This window comes from Sylvia atricapilla, unplaced genomic scaffold (genome assembly GCF_009819655.1).
Source record: "Sylvia atricapilla isolate bSylAtr1 unplaced genomic scaffold, bSylAtr1.pri scaffold_68_arrow_ctg1, whole genome shotgun sequence".
Taxonomy (NCBI): Eukaryota; Metazoa; Chordata; class Aves; order Passeriformes; family Sylviidae; genus Sylvia; species Sylvia atricapilla.
In genome coordinates, this window is record NW_027077155.1 from 45508 (window position 1) to 61672 (window position 16165).

The 16165-nt window shown below is 52.2% G+C and overlaps 1 protein-coding gene across 1 annotated transcript in view; it reads right to left on the reverse strand.

Annotated features, from left to right (window-relative positions):
- LOC136374995 (zinc finger protein 208-like) overlaps positions 1–16165 on the reverse strand; it is a 29857-nt gene that overhangs the window by 6740 nt on the left and 6952 nt on the right. The window contains 2 exon segments of the mRNA XM_066340350.1: positions 3824–4949; positions 14115–15370. Of these exon segments, the coding sequence (XP_066196447.1) occupies positions 3824–4949; positions 14115–15370 (2382 nt within the window).

Consider the following 16165-nt stretch of genomic DNA (forward strand, 5'->3'; position numbering starts at 1 on the left):
TGTTAATAATTAAGCCCCATATTGTTCTATTGTATACACCCAAGCATGAATTTTGGTAAATATCTTCCCTTGTGATCCTCCTGATTCTGGTTTAAGGTGATAATCACGTTCAGCTACCAACAATCGTTCCAATTATATCATCTGTCATATGATGATTAGGTACAGTTTCACCTAACCTAATAGAGAATAGCCTTATTTCTAAGATACATAAGCCTAAGTACAAGTCGTCCTAATCCTCCTTTCCCTCTGATTACCCTGGCAAAGTTATACTTGATTTGGTTAAAGCAATAGCATGAAAGCAACATCCTGGTTGCACTGAAGCTGAAGTTCTATTCCCCAGCTTTGTGGCTACAGAAATCATTAACCCTATACTATCACTTTCTCTTTTCCCATCCTCTCCTCCAATTTTGGGTGCCCTCCCCTTGCCTTTGGCACATTTTTGGGTTCATCCCCCAGCTCCAAGCCTCACATCCCAACCCCTGTCTCCTGAGGTGCGTCCCCGGCTGTGTCTCCAACTGTCCCCCCACACCACACTGACTTGGTGCTTGCCATCCTGGATGCCCTCAAGTCCCGAGGCCGGGATTGTGGATCTTCTCTTCCAGGAGATCCAGAGCAGGCTCGGCTTCCAGGGGACACTGGTGGCCCAAACTTGGTGTGGGTGACCTGTTTGGGTTGGTGGGAGGGGGTTTGGGGTTATCTTTGGATTGACTGTGGATCTTGTCCACTCTGCAGTGAGGAGTGGCCCCAGCTGGGGAGCCTGGAATGGAAAGGGGGAAGGAGAGGTTGGATCTAGGTCCAGATGGACACCAGAGCCATGGATCCCACTCTGGATGGACACTTGTCTAGATGGACACCAGAGCTGTGGATTCCAGCTGGACTCTGGTCTGGAGGGCCCCAGGCCCTCCAGCCCCCCAGCCTGGCCAGCACCCAGCCCAGATGGCCACCAACCTGGCAATACCCTGGCCCACCCCGCTAACCCACCAGCCCTTTGCAGTAGCACCAACCCCAAAACACCCCAAAATAAACCAAATTCCAGAACATCAGCTCCAAGTGGTCCCTTCAAAGCAACAGGGAAACTGAGGAACAGGCTGGGGATTTCTGCAATTATGGGGGGGCTTCATGACCCACCCTGGAGACTCTAAAATGGGCACTAACCCCAAATTGTCACTGCAGCACACCGGGACCTCCAGCTGTCACATCAGTGAAACTCCAGGAGCCACAGGGACCCTTCAGTCCCTTCAAGGGCTGACCTGCAGTGTACCCTGGTGTCACGGGTATGTCCCCATCAGGAGAAGCAAAATAACTTCCTGGAGGAGGAGAAGGAGGAAGAGGTGAGGGTGTGACTGAAACTCCTGCCTGGGAATATCAGTAAGGTGCAACAGGAACTGGAGCCAAGCACAGGCAGAACAGAGGAGTACCATGGGGGACTGGGGGTGGGGACAGGGGGACAGTCCCCAAGATCCTCTTGAAGGATGCTGTGCGTGGGGGATGCGGGGTCACACAGCATCCTGGGGGATGTGGGGTGTGGAAGTAGTGGGGATGACACCAAAAATGTTGTCACCCCCCACCCTTCTGAAGGATGTGGGCCACCCACCACTTTGAGGCACAGATGACAAATTGAGTTAACGTGGACATAACATCCACATTCAGGCGGGAAATCCTTACAGGGTCTCCCACCTCTTAATTTAACTGATCCTGAAATAACTTGGATCCCTCCGTATGGCATTGTTTGGTAGCAGTGTGCCCACCCTGACCATCATCTCTGGGTTCAGTTTGGTTTAGGGCTATAGACTCTCCATCCTGTCATTCTCCCTCTACGATTCCCTCCCTCTCATGTCCATCACCAAGCTCTGACTGAACCCTCCCCACACAATCACACTTGGCGATGAGCAGCCCCTCTGCCTGCAGCTTCTTTTCCTTCTCCTGACCCTACTCAGCAACAACACTGCCTTACCCAAAGCCTGCTCTCCCTCTCCAGGGGATTTCAAACCCCCTGAACAACAGACAGCCCTCTGTGTGTGGCACCAGGGCTTAGGAGGATCACTTAACCCTTAGGAAAAGCCCTGCCTCCCAGGATCCCTGCACTTCCTCTTCTGCAACTTCTTTCTGCTCCCCACCAGCTGCTGCCCACACTTCAGCTCTCTCTGCCTGCCCTTCCACAGCCTCTTTCTTTTCCTTAGGTGCCTCTTCTTCTTCTTCCACTGCCTGCTCTCCTGGCTCTTCCTTCTCTTCCACAGCCACTTCTCCAGCTTCGTCTCCTTGTCCCACCCTTGTCTTTTTCTCCTTCTCCTCATCCTCCTCACCCTACTGATTCCTTTCCTGGCTTGGTCGCTCTCTTGGCTTCTAAAAGTTTCTAAGACAGATCTCGCCTCTTTCTTTCATCTGCTAATTCTTCCTGCACTTCCCCTCCTCTTCCTCCTCTCAACCACTGCCCATGGCCTTGTGCTCACCCCTTGTGCTGCCTCCTCATCTCTGTCCATGTACCCAACATCTCTCCCAATGCATTCTCCCACTCTGCAGCCTTATGGAGCCCAAGGTGCATTTGCCTGCTAAGGTCCCTTTCCACAGTCAGCAGAGATTCCAGTTTTGCTCTCTCATTTTGCTCTCCATCTGAATGCTTTTGGAAGGAGTTCACTCAATTTTGTAGAATTTTCTCTCTCATCTTGCTCTCCACCTAAAGGTTTTAGTAAGGAGTCATGAATCCTTTTATCGTTTTGAGCTGCCATTGATGCCTTAGGATTTTAGCGCTTTTTTTTTTTTTTTCATATATTTGTAATCCAGCAATTCTTTATTGTAGAACTAGAAACTCCATACAGAGTGTTCACTGCTACTTTCCCATTTTGGTCAGACAAAACAATTCTTCTGCAGGCCTGGAAATCAAGAACACCTCACTTTCTCTGGGAAATGTAAACAAAAGTGAGCTGGATGGAGAGCAAACTTGTGGTAAATGATTTCATTACCTGAAGCTGTAACTGGAAGATTAACCCCCATTCAATATGCAAATGAACCAAACTTATAAAAGTATGAAAACCTGTGACCCATCATCCATTTATGAGTGTAGCCCTAGGGATTCTGCCTGAAACATACCTGAAGGCCCTTCAATAAATACACCTGCTTTTTATCCCCTTAAATTTGTCTGGCCTCTGCTTTTAGGTAGTCCCAAAAAGGCATCAGTCCAAAGGCTTCTCTTTTCCCTCCCCTCCCCAACCTTTCTTATCATGCCCTGAATCCCCATCTCTCACCCCCAATCTTGGTTTGGGGAGTCCCACACCCCTCCCACTCCTTCTGGGGATCCCACCCCACTTTTTGTCCCGTTCTCCGACATTTCCCATTGGCTCCCCCTTCCTGTTCTCCCCGCTCACCCAAGTTCCCTTGGCTCCCAGCTGGGGGGCTCCCAGTACCCCCATTATGGCCTCAGTTGCCCCCACAGGCCCCATCTGCAGCTCTGGGCAGGTGCTGACACCCCAAAAGCAGCCGTGCTGTGCCATGGGAGGCTCCAAGATCATCCAGTGCCGCTATCAGAAGAAATTACTTGACGGAGCAGGTGAGACTTCTTTGTAGTTTCAAGTCAACTAATCTCTTCACAAGCAATTTCTGATATTAGTCTCCATCCACATGGATGTTCCTGCCCCTGCGTTCAGTGAGGTGCCTATGGGGAACCAGGAGGACCTGCAGAGAAGCAGCCAGGTGTCTTCCCAACATGAATCACCAGGAATGTGGGACACCAAGGCTCCACCCAATGCAGGTCCTCTGATGGGAGATGCAGTTGGAGCAGCAGACAAAGCTCTTCCTGCAATCGGGTCTCTCACAGGGCTGCCCTTACCGGTGGCTCTGTTGGTGTTTGGTCAGGTGAGAGCTCCTGGAGAAGCTCTTCCCACACTCAGGACACTCAAAGGGCCTTTCCTGGGTGTGGATGCGTCGGTGGGTGAGGAGGCTGAAGTTGCGGGTGAAGCCCTTCCCGCAGTCAGGGCAGCGGAAGGGCCTCTCCCCTGTGTGTGTGCGCTGGTGCTTGAGGAGATCTGAACTGCTCCGAGCCTTTTTCCCACACTTGGAACACTCGTAGGGCCATTCCCCAGTGTGGATCTTCTGGTGGGAGATCAGATTGGACCGAACGCTGAAGCTTTTCCCACATTCCAAACATGTGTAGGGCCGTTCCCCAGTGTGCACGCGCGAGTGGGTGATGAGGCCAGAGGTGTCTCTAAAGCTCTTCCCACATTCCCCACAGTTGTAGGGCCGTTCCCCAGTGTGGACCTTCTGGTGCCAGAGCAGGTGGGAATTGTCGCTGAAGCTCTTCCCACATTCCCCACACTCGTAGGGCCGTTCGCCCGTGTGCACCCGCTGGTGGTAGAGGAGGTGGGAGCCATGCCTGTACTTCTTCCCACACTCCCCACACTCATAGGGCCGTTCTCCTGTGTGGCTCCTCTGATGGATGATCAGTTCAGAGTTTGATCTGAAGCTTTTTCCACACTCCCCACATTTGTAGGGCCGTTCTCCCATGTGGATTCTCCTGTGGCAGATCAGGGAGGATCTCTTGCTGAAGCTCTTCTCACATTTCGAGCACTTGTGGGGTTTGTCACCAAACTGAAGCTGCTCAGTGACCCCCAGCTCGGAGCTCCAGCTGCCTCCCTGGCCCAGGGTGGATCTTTCCTCCTCAGATCCCTGAGATCTGCGTTTGCAGCCCCTTTTTATGAGGGATCTCCGGGGTTTTTCCTCCACATTAGATTCCTGTGCTGTGGAGCCACTCAAAACAACCTCTTCCATGAGGTTCTGCTGTGGGGAATTGTCTTCCCTGGTCTCCGTCCTCAGCTCCTTGTCTGGGGAAGGAAGGACAAGGAAAGGATGGGATTTGCCTCCGTGCCACAGAGAAGTGGAAGGAAATCCCTTCCAGTGCATCTCCAGCAGGACGGTGTTGGAAGAGAGGTTACTCTGCAGGGTTGGGGCAGGCTGGGCTGGGAGATGGAGCAGGAGAGAGGGGGAAAAGGGCAGTGACTTCCTCCTCACCTGCCTGGGTGTTCTGAGGCATCTTCTTCTTCCTTGCAGCCCCCTCCTCCTCCATTGGGCCAAGGTTTGGGAATAGGAAATCCTGGTCTTGCGGGATAGATTTGGTGTGAGGTCATTTTATTGGGGTTTCCTCCTGCACAAGCCCTTCTCTAGAAGTCACCAAACATTTTGCATCCATAGAAACCTCCAGATCACCAAGATTCAGCCCAAAAATACTCAGGACCACCAAGATTTGCCTGAAAAAACACACAGAAATAACAATATTGAACCCCCACAATACTTGGATGATCATGATCATCCCAAAAAAACCTCTGCAGGACTCCCCCCTCTTTGGTCTCTGCCCTTTTGACTTCTGGGGGTTGTGCAGGTATTGAGGGTTCTCCTCTCTTGGCATCCCCACCCTCTCTAGGCTCTCAGGAGTCCCAAGAATCCCTACGGTTCCCTCTCTCTGCTCTTCCAATCTTGGGCTTTGTCAGAGTCTGTCCAAGGATGGGATATGTCTCACAACTGTCTCCAGTGATTGAGGACTGAGACCCCAAACTCTGAAAGGAGCCCTGGCCTGGCTGAGGTGGAATGTTTGCCAAGTCTCGGAGGACTGGTCTGCATCTCCATGAGAACGGAGTGCAAGAACAATGGAACTAGTCACAGTGGACTGAGCCAAGGCTACTTGCCAAACTGGTCTGTCCATACCAGAGCACAGACATGTACAGTGTGCAGCCTGTTCCTGAGCACCCAGCCTTAACATGGGTGGTTCCCGCTCTGGCTCTGTGCCCCTTGCTTTGCCTCAACACAGGTGGCTCGTGCTTTGGCTCTGTGCCTCTCGCTTTGGTTCCTGCCTTGACCAACCTATAAAACCCTGGAGACCCTCGCTCACTTTTGTGATCACCCCACTGGAGAAGATCATGTCTATAGGCATCTCGGCCTCGAGGACTCGTCCCTCCACGTTGGTAGCTATAATCCCCTTCCCCTCTTTCTTAGTATTTTTTATTTCTCTCCCCACTATCGCATTTTGGTGGCACTAAATAAAGATGCATTTTTTGTTGAATAAACTGAGTTGTCCCCCGCTGTGTCTTTTGCGCTCTGAGATCCCTAAAATGAACCATCAAGTTCCCTGCATATGTTTGTGGACCCTGACAGGCTTCTGGGGCTCCCTCTTCTCTCTGCTGATGAGGGTTCCCTGCCTCCCCCTCTCTGGGATCCCACTTAGCCAGGGCTCTTGGGGTCCCAGCACTCCCCTTTCCCCTGACCCTGCTTCAGGCTGCGGGGAGTTCCATGGGCTCCCCCTTGCCAGGGGGTTCCCCTCCCCAGGCAGAATCCTGGGGGTCTCCTCACTCTGGGCTGCACACTTCGGTGTCCCAGTGTAATCCCCTCTCCTGCCTCCCCCGCGATAAAACAATCTCCCCGGACACCCCCAAAATCTCCCCAAAGCGCATTTGAGGCTTAGCTCTGGAGTCCTTCAAGCTCCAAAAATCCTCCGTCTCTCCCCCCTATACCTTCCACCAAATCCCTCCCACGGACTCCCCAGGATATTTGGGCGAGCTCCCCCTCCGCGGTCACCTGCGAGATGCCGGGGGGGACAATGCCCCAAGGCGCAGGAGGGCTGCGGACACAGCAAGTTCCAGAGAGCAGCGGACACAGCGAGGGCTGGACCGCGTGGTGCCTCCGCTTCCAGTTCCTGCTCCTCCTCTATCCCAGCTCTTCCTCCCACTCCTTTTCCTCTTCCTCCTCCACCCCTTCCCTTCCTCATTCTCGTGATCCCTCCAGTCCTTCTCCCGCTGCTTCTCCATCACCGCTCCACCATCCCCATTACTCCTGCCCCATTCCCTGAACCCCTCGCAGCCCGCAGAAGGAGCGGGGATGGAGCCGGGACAGGTCGGGATGGGCAGCGCGGGGCTCTCGGCTGCTCCCACCCTCTGGGGGCAGGGGCAGTTCCCCCGCATCGGGACAAAATCCTGCCCCAAAGGAGGCACTTGGAACGGCCGCCTGCGGCCCCTCCCTGCCCCAAAGATCCCGGCAGCTGCCCCGCTGTCACAGGAGAGCTTTCCAGCAGGGAGGCTCTGCGGGCCCCCCGGGCTGTGCCCCCTCCCAGGCCGTGCCCACCCGGGTGCTGATGTCCGGCCCGGGCTCTCTCGCTCTTCCCGGCTCTCGCACAGTCCCGGGCTGAGCGGGCACCGACCGCCCGGCACCGCAGGGCCCCGAGCCCCTGCTCAGCAAAGGGGCAGTGGCCATTGCCGGCCCGTGGCCAGGGGCTCCGGACATTCCCCATCCCCGGCACAACCCGCAGCGCTCACCGCAGCTCCCTCGAGCCGGGCACTGCGGGTTCCGAATATTCAGCTCCTGACATCTTTGTTATTTATCTCTGCTTAGATGTGCAAAACCAGCTGCTGCTGATACAATCCTATCTCACACTGAACTGTTTCCACCCAAAAATGCTACCATTCAGTCTTGACACACTATTAAGAGATCCAAGAGCAAAAGAGGCAGTTGATTACAGAAAATCGTAACATCACATTCCAGAACATTTTGGTCTAAAATCAAAATATAAATGGAAGCTGAGTGTGAAAAGCAAGGTTCATTTTCTATGTAAATTTCAAGAAATATGTTTAATATAAAATAACACAATAAGGAGATAGAAAAAAAAGCAAAGTACGTCTGACCAGGTGACTTGGCACTCAGCTAAGTCCACACCCTGCTATTTCAGAGACTTTCTTTAAATATCCTTTCTATTGTATCAATTTGTTGAATATTCATATTTTTCATAAACTAATTTCCATATTCCTGGGACTGTTTTGCATGGCCCCTCCTTGGGTCTGCCTTTTAAGAGCATGCGTTTTTCTTGGCTGTGTCTTCATTATCACCTCCAGCTCAGGCCTTGGTCCATACCTTCTTCAGATGGTAGATTCTGATAGTTGGTATATCAATAACAGAGTCTTCTTTACATGTTCACTGGATGTTATCCCAGCCAAACAGACAGCTTAAGCAATTACTATATCACTACTACCACTATGTCTAATTTTCTTTACTAACAGCAGAAATAAAAACTTATATCCTGAGCACAAAGTTATTAATCATATAGCACACATCTTGCGAAAAGCCAACTTTATAATATGCATTTGTAACACAACCAACAGGCCATGTCAGACCCTCAGGACCCTGCTGCCATGTGTGTACTAACAATCCTGAGGAGGTAAATCCCCATTCCACCTGCAAGGGATCTGTAGGATGAATAGGGCCAAGGGCTTGGTGACCAGTTGCTTCAAAAATCAGTAATTGCGTTGCTTCTTCCTGAGAAGTAGTCCATTCCCATAGGCAGGCGGCTTTGTACATGTGTTCGGGGTTAGGTTTGTCCCTTTTGCACTCTAAAGAATTTTTTCCCCATAAGTTACCAAGGAGACCAAGAGTTGGATAGTTAAGAGTGCTTAACTGAAACAAGGAGGTGGCCAAAGCTCAGACAGGGAGATAACAAGAATTTTTGGGGCAGGTAAAGGATGGAGCTTGAGGCAGCTGGGCTCTCCTCTTTTCAGCATTCAGGGAGAGAGAACGGCTGGGTGGCTGCTTGCTGGGAGAGGAGTTCACTGTCACTGGAGGGGTCCAATCCTGGGACATCTACCATCATCTGCTCGCACTGGAATTCTGAGCTCCTCTGCCGCCCTGCAGGAGCTGGGCCAGCCCTTGCCCCGCTGTTGTGGTTTCATCAGCACTGCTCCTCTTGCTACAATGTGACCCTCCACCCCCTGCCCTGCCAGGACACCCTGTCCCCGCCTGCTGGGACATCCTGCCATCCCAGCTACCAGCCCGGGACTTTCCAGTTTTCCAGCTTGGTGTTCTGAGGATCCTACAGGGGTACCGAGACCAAACTGCCCTGGGTTTTTGTAAAGCAAAGCCCTCGAGGTTCTTGGTACTGTTTTTGTTATTAATGCTGTAGTTGTTGTTTTTGTTTGCTTTGTTATACATACTAGTAAAGAACTGCTATTTCTATCTCCAAATCTTTTGCCTAAAAGCCCCTAACTGCAAATTTATAATTGGAAAAAAAAATGGGGGGGGGGGGGGGGGGGGGGCGCATGGTTTACATTCTCCATTCCAAGGGAAACTCCAGCTTTTCCCTGGCAGATACAAGTCTTCCCAAACCGAGAGAGCACGCTTTCCAAAAGTTGTTAGGGGGTACTAACTATAGCTAAAGGGTCTCCCCTTTCCAAAGGATTAATTCCCCCAGCCCAGAATGCTGCACGCTGTGTCAGGGACCAATGTGTAACGTTTGTCTCCTGTTGTTAAGAAAACTTCATGTCCCCAATATCCACTGGCCTCCTGTTCAGTTAATTTAATTTGATCTCCACCACTGAGGGACACTTGAAAGACATATTTTGTTTCTGATTCTTGTGGGAGCCGGCCATATTCTTTCTTTAACTTAGCCAACTTAGTGGCACTGTATGGTATTTGTTTAGTTGTGATATGCAGCTCAAAATCTTCATCATTAATATAATTATATTCTGTTTTAACCAAGGGTCTCAAATGAGGGCAGCAGTTTTCCCACAATTATTTACTAATCTCAATTCCTTCTGGGAATATATTTCATTAATGTGGGGAGTTTCTTTTCCCTCTGCCTCCTTTAGGGAGTCAGTATTGTGAATTTTCAGAATATTCATTTCTCAGAGCAGCTCGTAGCAAACGATTTTCATTCCCTTCTTCATCTAATTGTTTCTGCAAAATTCCCACTAAGTTTTGAAGAGAATCTATAATTCTTTCCTCTTCATTACGCCGCTTAAAGTGGTTTTCTATAGCGGCCATAAAGCATGCTCCTAAAACAGAACAAATTATGACTTTATCTCAGCCAAATCTATGTTTTCTTTCATGTTGTAAAAAACATATTCTATCAATCACACTCTCCAAATGAAACCATTTATCCTGAGCCCACCATTCAATTTCAGGAGAGTGTCCAGCACTATGTTTTGCTAACAGAGCATAAAATGCAGCTTTTGTCTTTTGCACTAGAGTTTTCAGTCATTTTGTAAAGGGATCAAAAACCACTAAAGGGAGGTAAGACTTAGTTACACCAACACACAGCTCTTGCTGTCTCCCTTCACCTCCCTGAGTGGGTGAAGAGACCAAATCTGCCTGAGAGGTACTCCTTAAGTTACTTATGGTTGTCTCTTCCTTACACCAAGCAGTCCAGATTCACACACACACACAAAACACTTTCCCCTTTTGCACTATGTGATCTTTTGTGAAATTCTGAAGATAGTGCCCTCAGTTGAGTGTGAGGATTATTTTCACCTAGGCGTGTGCAGTTTGCGGGAAATTCGAGTCACCCCCACCCTTGCTTTCTAGACACCGCTCACCCTTTTCAGGGTGTCGAGCTAGGTGCTGCTGGAGTGAAATATCCTTCCCCTGTTACAGACTACACACAACCCTGCAAACCCCTCTGTCTGTCAGAATCCTGTCCGTGATGCCAATTCAATGTCACGATCCACTAATGCAAGCGGGGGTCGTGATGGTTCGTTAACTGATCTCAGAGTGCAAAAACAACACAGAGGGGATTTCAATATTAATCAAAACAAATGCACCTTTATTGAGTGCCAACAGCAAATGTGATAGAGAGAGAGAGAGAAAGGGGGTAGGTAATAGCTACCAACGGAGAGACAGAATCCTTGTGGTCCGGCCAATAGATCCACCTTCTTCCATGGGGAGATCTCAAAGTCTTTGCTTAACTCAGCGGTCTTTTAAAGTCTTTTCCAAAGCATAGGCAGTTGGCCAAAAGATGGGGAGATCGATACAATGTGTTCATTTTGAGAGAAGGACAACAGGTACATAAACAGACTGGTCTGGCAGCAAGTACAATCAATTCACCATGACTTGCCCATTGCTTCTGCTCAGGTTCCCATGGGAATGCATGCCTTTTTTTTTCCAGAGAACACACCTGCAGGCAACACTTGGCAGATGTCCCAGGTCAGCCAGGCCAGCACTCCTGTGTTGGGGTTTTAGAGTCCTTTAGGGGTTTCAGTCTCTGTCCTTGATGGCGGTCGTGAGGCAGATGAGGGATCTTCAGACCATCTCTTACACCCTTGCAACTTCCACCCCCCACATGCCCCTAAGAATGCTGCGCCACCCCTCATGGCCCACACTGCCCCAGCTCCAGCAGCCCCCAAGGAGACCTTGAGGACTTCGGGGACTGTCCTCATGTCCTGCCCACGGGTCTCCCTGGTACCGCCGCTGCTGTACCAGCACTTGGCCCCAGTTCCTGTTGTGGCTTCCTGATGTGACCAGGCAGGAGTTTCAGTCACACCCTCCCCTTCTCCTCCTCCTCCAGGAGGTGATGCCACTTGCCCTGCTAGGGACACACTGGCAATACTGGGGGGACATCACAGGTCAATCCTTGAAGAGATTGCAGGATCACAGTGGCTCTTGGAGTCCCACCAAAATGGCAGCTGGGGGACCCGGTATACTGCAGGTGCCAGTTTAGGGGACGGGTGCTTATTTGTGGGGAGGCTGGGGTGTCCAGGATGGCTCCTGAAGTCCCCTCACATCACTGCAAATCATCCCCAGAGGAGACCCTGTAAGTATTCCCAGCCTGAATGTGGATGTTATGTCCACACTAACCCAATTTGTCATCTGTACCCCAAAGTGGTGGGTGGCCCACATCCTACAGAAGGGTGGGGGGGGGGTGACACTTTTGGGGCAACCCCACTACTTCCATCCCCCCACATTCCCCTGAGGGTGTTGCACATCCCCTGCACACCACATTCCCCAGAGACCATGGAGACTTTGGGGACTGTCTCCGTATACCCCCATGGTACCTCTGCTGCTGCGCCCACACTTGGCCCTGGTTTCTGTCATGGCTTCCCGATGTGACCAGGCAGGAGTTTCAGTCACACCTTCACCTCTTCCTCCTCCTCCTCCTCCTCCTCCTCCTCCAGGTGATGTCACTTCTCCTGCTGGGGACACACTGGTGACACTGGTGGGGACTCTGTGGGTCAGCCCTCAAAGGGACTGCGGGATCCTAGTGACTCCTGGAGTCCCCTTGATGTGACAGCTGGGGGGTTTGGGATGCTGCAGTGACAATTTGGTGGGTGGGTGCTCGTTTGGGGGTCTCCTGGGTGGGTCATGAAGTCCCCTCCTGTCATCACAGAAACCCCCAGCCTATGCCGCAATTTCCCTGTTGCTCTGAAGGGACTACCTAGAGCCGATGTTCTGGAATTTGGTTTATTTGGGGAGATTTTGGGGTTGGGGAGACTGGAATGGGCTGGTGGGCCAGTGCAGTGGGCCAGGGTGTGGCCAGATGGGTGGCCATCTAGGCTGGGGGCTGGCCAGGCTGGGGGGCTGGAGGGCGTGGGGCTATCCAGACCAGAGTCCAGCTGGTGGCTCTGGTGTCCATCTGGATGAGTGTCCAGCCAGAGTGGGATCCATGATCTGGTGTCCATCTGGACCAGTGTCCAACTTCTCCTTGCCCCTGTCCATCCCAGGCTCCACAGCAGGGGCTGCTCCTCACTGCAGAGTAGACAAGACTCACAGTCAGTTCCAAGATGACCCCAAACCCCCTCCCACCAACCCCACCAGGCCAGCAACTCAAAGTCCCAGGGCCCTCAGTTTACCCTGGAAGCCAGGCATGCTCTGGATGTCCTGGAAGAGGAGATACACAGTCCTGGCCTGGGGACTCGAGGGCATCCAGGATGGTGAGCACAGAGTCCATGGCATGGAGGGACAGCTGAGGACACAGGTGGGGACACGCCTGCAGGGACAGGGGTTGGAGGGTGAGGGTTAGAGGCGGGACTGAAGCACCCAAAAATGTGCCGAAGTCAAGAGAACAGTGCCCAAAATTAAGGAAAAGGATGGGAAAAGAAGGAAAGGATCCAAAATAGGAGGGAACAGACCCAAAAGATGGGGAAAAGAACCCAGAATATTCGGGGGAAGGACCCAAATTCAGAGGGCAAAGGGTGTTATGGGATGTTCCTACCTGTGACAGGACAGGTGAAGATGCTCAGCATCCGGAGCAGCTACAATAACATCTTGAGGGACAGGGGGACACCCTACACGACACAGGGACACCTTGAGGGACACAGGCCCGGGACCTCGAGGACTTTGGCCCAAAGGGGATGGGAGACAGGCACATAGAAGAGAGGGACAGAGACACAGAGGGGTGACAGGGAAATACGGTGGGGCATGGGAACATATGGAAGGAAGGGGACACAATGCCACCAGGACTCACATCAGGGGACAATATCACTTGTGGGAATGCTGCTACAAGGATGCCTCCAGTGACAAACTGCCCTGGGCTATGTGACTCCATGGGTGACACTGACCTTTGCCCTGTGCCCAGCAGTGGTTGGGGTCCCCTGTGCGCAGTGGCCCTAGGACACCCTGATGGCTGTCACTTGCTTTTGGGCCACTTGTGTCTGTCTCCCTGTCCCGCTCTGGTGATGGGTGACGTTTGGCTGGGACACCATGGTGGTGACAGTGTGGATGTGGTGGCAGGAACACCATCAGGCAGTGCTTCACCATGGCCAAGATGTAGGTGGTGGTGGCACTGTGGTGGCATTGATGCTGTCTCAGTTCATATCCACATCCATATCCCTGACGTCCCCATCTATGTCATTGGCCCGGACATGTCCCCATCCATGTCTCATTTCAACATATTTATTTTTATCCCAATTTCAGGGCTTTCAAAGGGGTGAACAGAAACCTTTTCGTTTCAAGGCCAAAACAAACGAATTTACGTGTCCCTGCCATCAGAGCATCCACATGCTTTTTTGGAGGGGTTTCAACCTCACTGTCTTCACAAGCGTGGGTTTTAACCCAGTCTGTCCCCATTGGCTGTGGAAGATGCCCATGGGCCAGAGAGAAATGAAATGATGGATTAATGTTGGAGAAGACTTCCAAGGCCATGCAGCGTTCCTTGATGTCAGCAGAAGATGCAAAAAGTGAGATTTTTCTGGGGTCAGAAGTTGACAAATCCTCTCTCCACAACAGATTTTTGATGTTGGTCTGTGGATGTGTCCAGGTGTCCATGGGGAGCCATGAGGATGTGGAGCCCCCAGCCAGGTGTTTTCCCAAGACAGATCACCGGCACCACGGATCACCAGGACTCTGCCCACGGGGGGTCACTGGGGATCATCCAGCACGGATCCTCACATGGGGGATGGAGCTGGAGCAGCACACGAAGCTCTTCCCACATAAGGGGTACTCACAGGGCTTCCCTTAGTGGTGCCTCTGTTGGTGTTTGCACAAGGTTGAGCTGTTCAAGCTCTTCCCACATTTGGGACACTTGTAGGGCCTCTCCCCAGTGTGGATGCACCAGGGGTTGGCGAGGTTGGAGTTGTACCTGAAGCCCTTCCCACAGTCGGGGCAGCGGAAGGGCCTCTCATCTGTGTGAATCCACTGGTGGTTGAGGAGATCAGAGCTGGTGTGAAACCTCTTCCTGCACACATCACACTCATAGGGCCTCCCACCGGTGTGGCTCCTCTGGTGGACAGTCAGGTGGGAACTCTGGATGAAGCTCTTCCCACACTCCCCAGACTCAAAAGGCCTATTCCCTGTGTGGATTCTGTGGTGGAGAATCGAGTTAGAGCTGTGGATAAAGCTCTTCCCACACTCCCCACACTCATAGGGCCGTTCCCCTGTGTGGCTCCTATGGTGAACAGTCAGGGTGGAGCTCTGTGAGAAGCTCTTCCCACACTCGGGACACTTGTAGGGCCTCTCCCCAGTGTGAATACGCCAGTGGGTGATGAGGATGGAGTTGTGCTTGAAGCCCATCCCACAGTCGGGGCAGCAGAAGGGCCTCTCATCCGTGTGAATCAGCTGGTGCAGGAGGAGATGGGAGCTGGTGGGAAACCTCTTCCTGCATTTATCACAGTCATAGGGCCGTTCCCCCATGTGGATCCTCTGGTGGATGATCAGTTCAGAGTTTGCCCTAAAGCCGTTCCCACACTCCCCACACTCACAGGGCCATTTACCAAGGTGGATTATGAAGTGGCAGAACAGGGAGGACCTCTTGCTGAAGCTCTTCTCACATTTGGTGCACTTGTGGGGCTTCTTGCCATTGGGAAGCTGCTCATGGACCCCCAGCTCCAAGCTGTGGCTGCATCTCTGGCTGCCTCTCTGGCCCAGTGTGAGTCTTTCCTCCTCAGATCATCGTGATCTGCGTTTGCAGCCACTCCTCGTGCAGGATCTTTGGCACTTTTCCTGCCTGTTGGATTCTTGCACCATGGAACCACTGAAAACGGCTTCTTCCACAAGGTTATGCCATGAGGATGTGCCCTCCCTGGTCTCGGTCCTCAGCTCCTTGTCTGGGGGAGGAAGGACAAGGAGAGGATGGGATTTACCTCTGTGCCACAGGGATGGGGAAGGAGATGCCCCCAACACGTTCCCAGTAGGTTGGCTTTGGCAGCAGGGTCATCTTGCAGCTGGTGGCCTGTAGAGGAATGGTTATCTAAGAAGGGTCATATAAACACTCTGCAGCAAGATAACTTCAAGATACGTAACCAGCCCTTATCTTTATAGCAGCCTTATCTTTACTGCAGCCCTCTTCCTTAAGACAGAGGCCTGGTGTCTCTGGGCTCTCAGGGAGGTAACCTCTGGCTACTGTCAAAGGTGTAGCAGAAGCCATAGGAATGCAGAGCTGGGTGTTACTTTCTCACCCCTTCACTGACCAATGCAATGCTTGCTTTTAGTTTTCTTCATGAGCTTATTAGGTGTGCTATATATTCTGTAAACACTTCTAATAAACTGAGTTTTGCCAGTAAACCGTATCGGTTCATGGCATTCTCCCATGACTGCGACAGTGGCCAGGCTGGGCTGAGAGATGGAGCAGGAGGCAGAGGGAAAGGGGCAGTGACTTCCTCCTCACCTGCCTGGGGCTCGTGGGCCATCTTCATCTTCCTCACAGCCTCCTCCTCCTTCATCCGGCCAAGGTTTGGGAGTGGGAAATCCTGGTTTGGGTGGGAAAACAAGGGCTGAGCACGTTGGGTTTGATCGTCCCGTTCCCCAAGTGCAGCTGCAGAAGCCATCGCCCCTTTCGGCCTCGGGGGGCCCGGACCCCGCTCATCTCCAGGCTCGCCACCCCTCCAGGCTGCTGGGGTCTGCCGGCTCCAGGATCGCCCCTCTGTGCTCTCCCCACTCCGGGGCTCGAGCGTTCCCCCCCAGAGATCCCCAACCCGGATATCGCCCCTCTGCG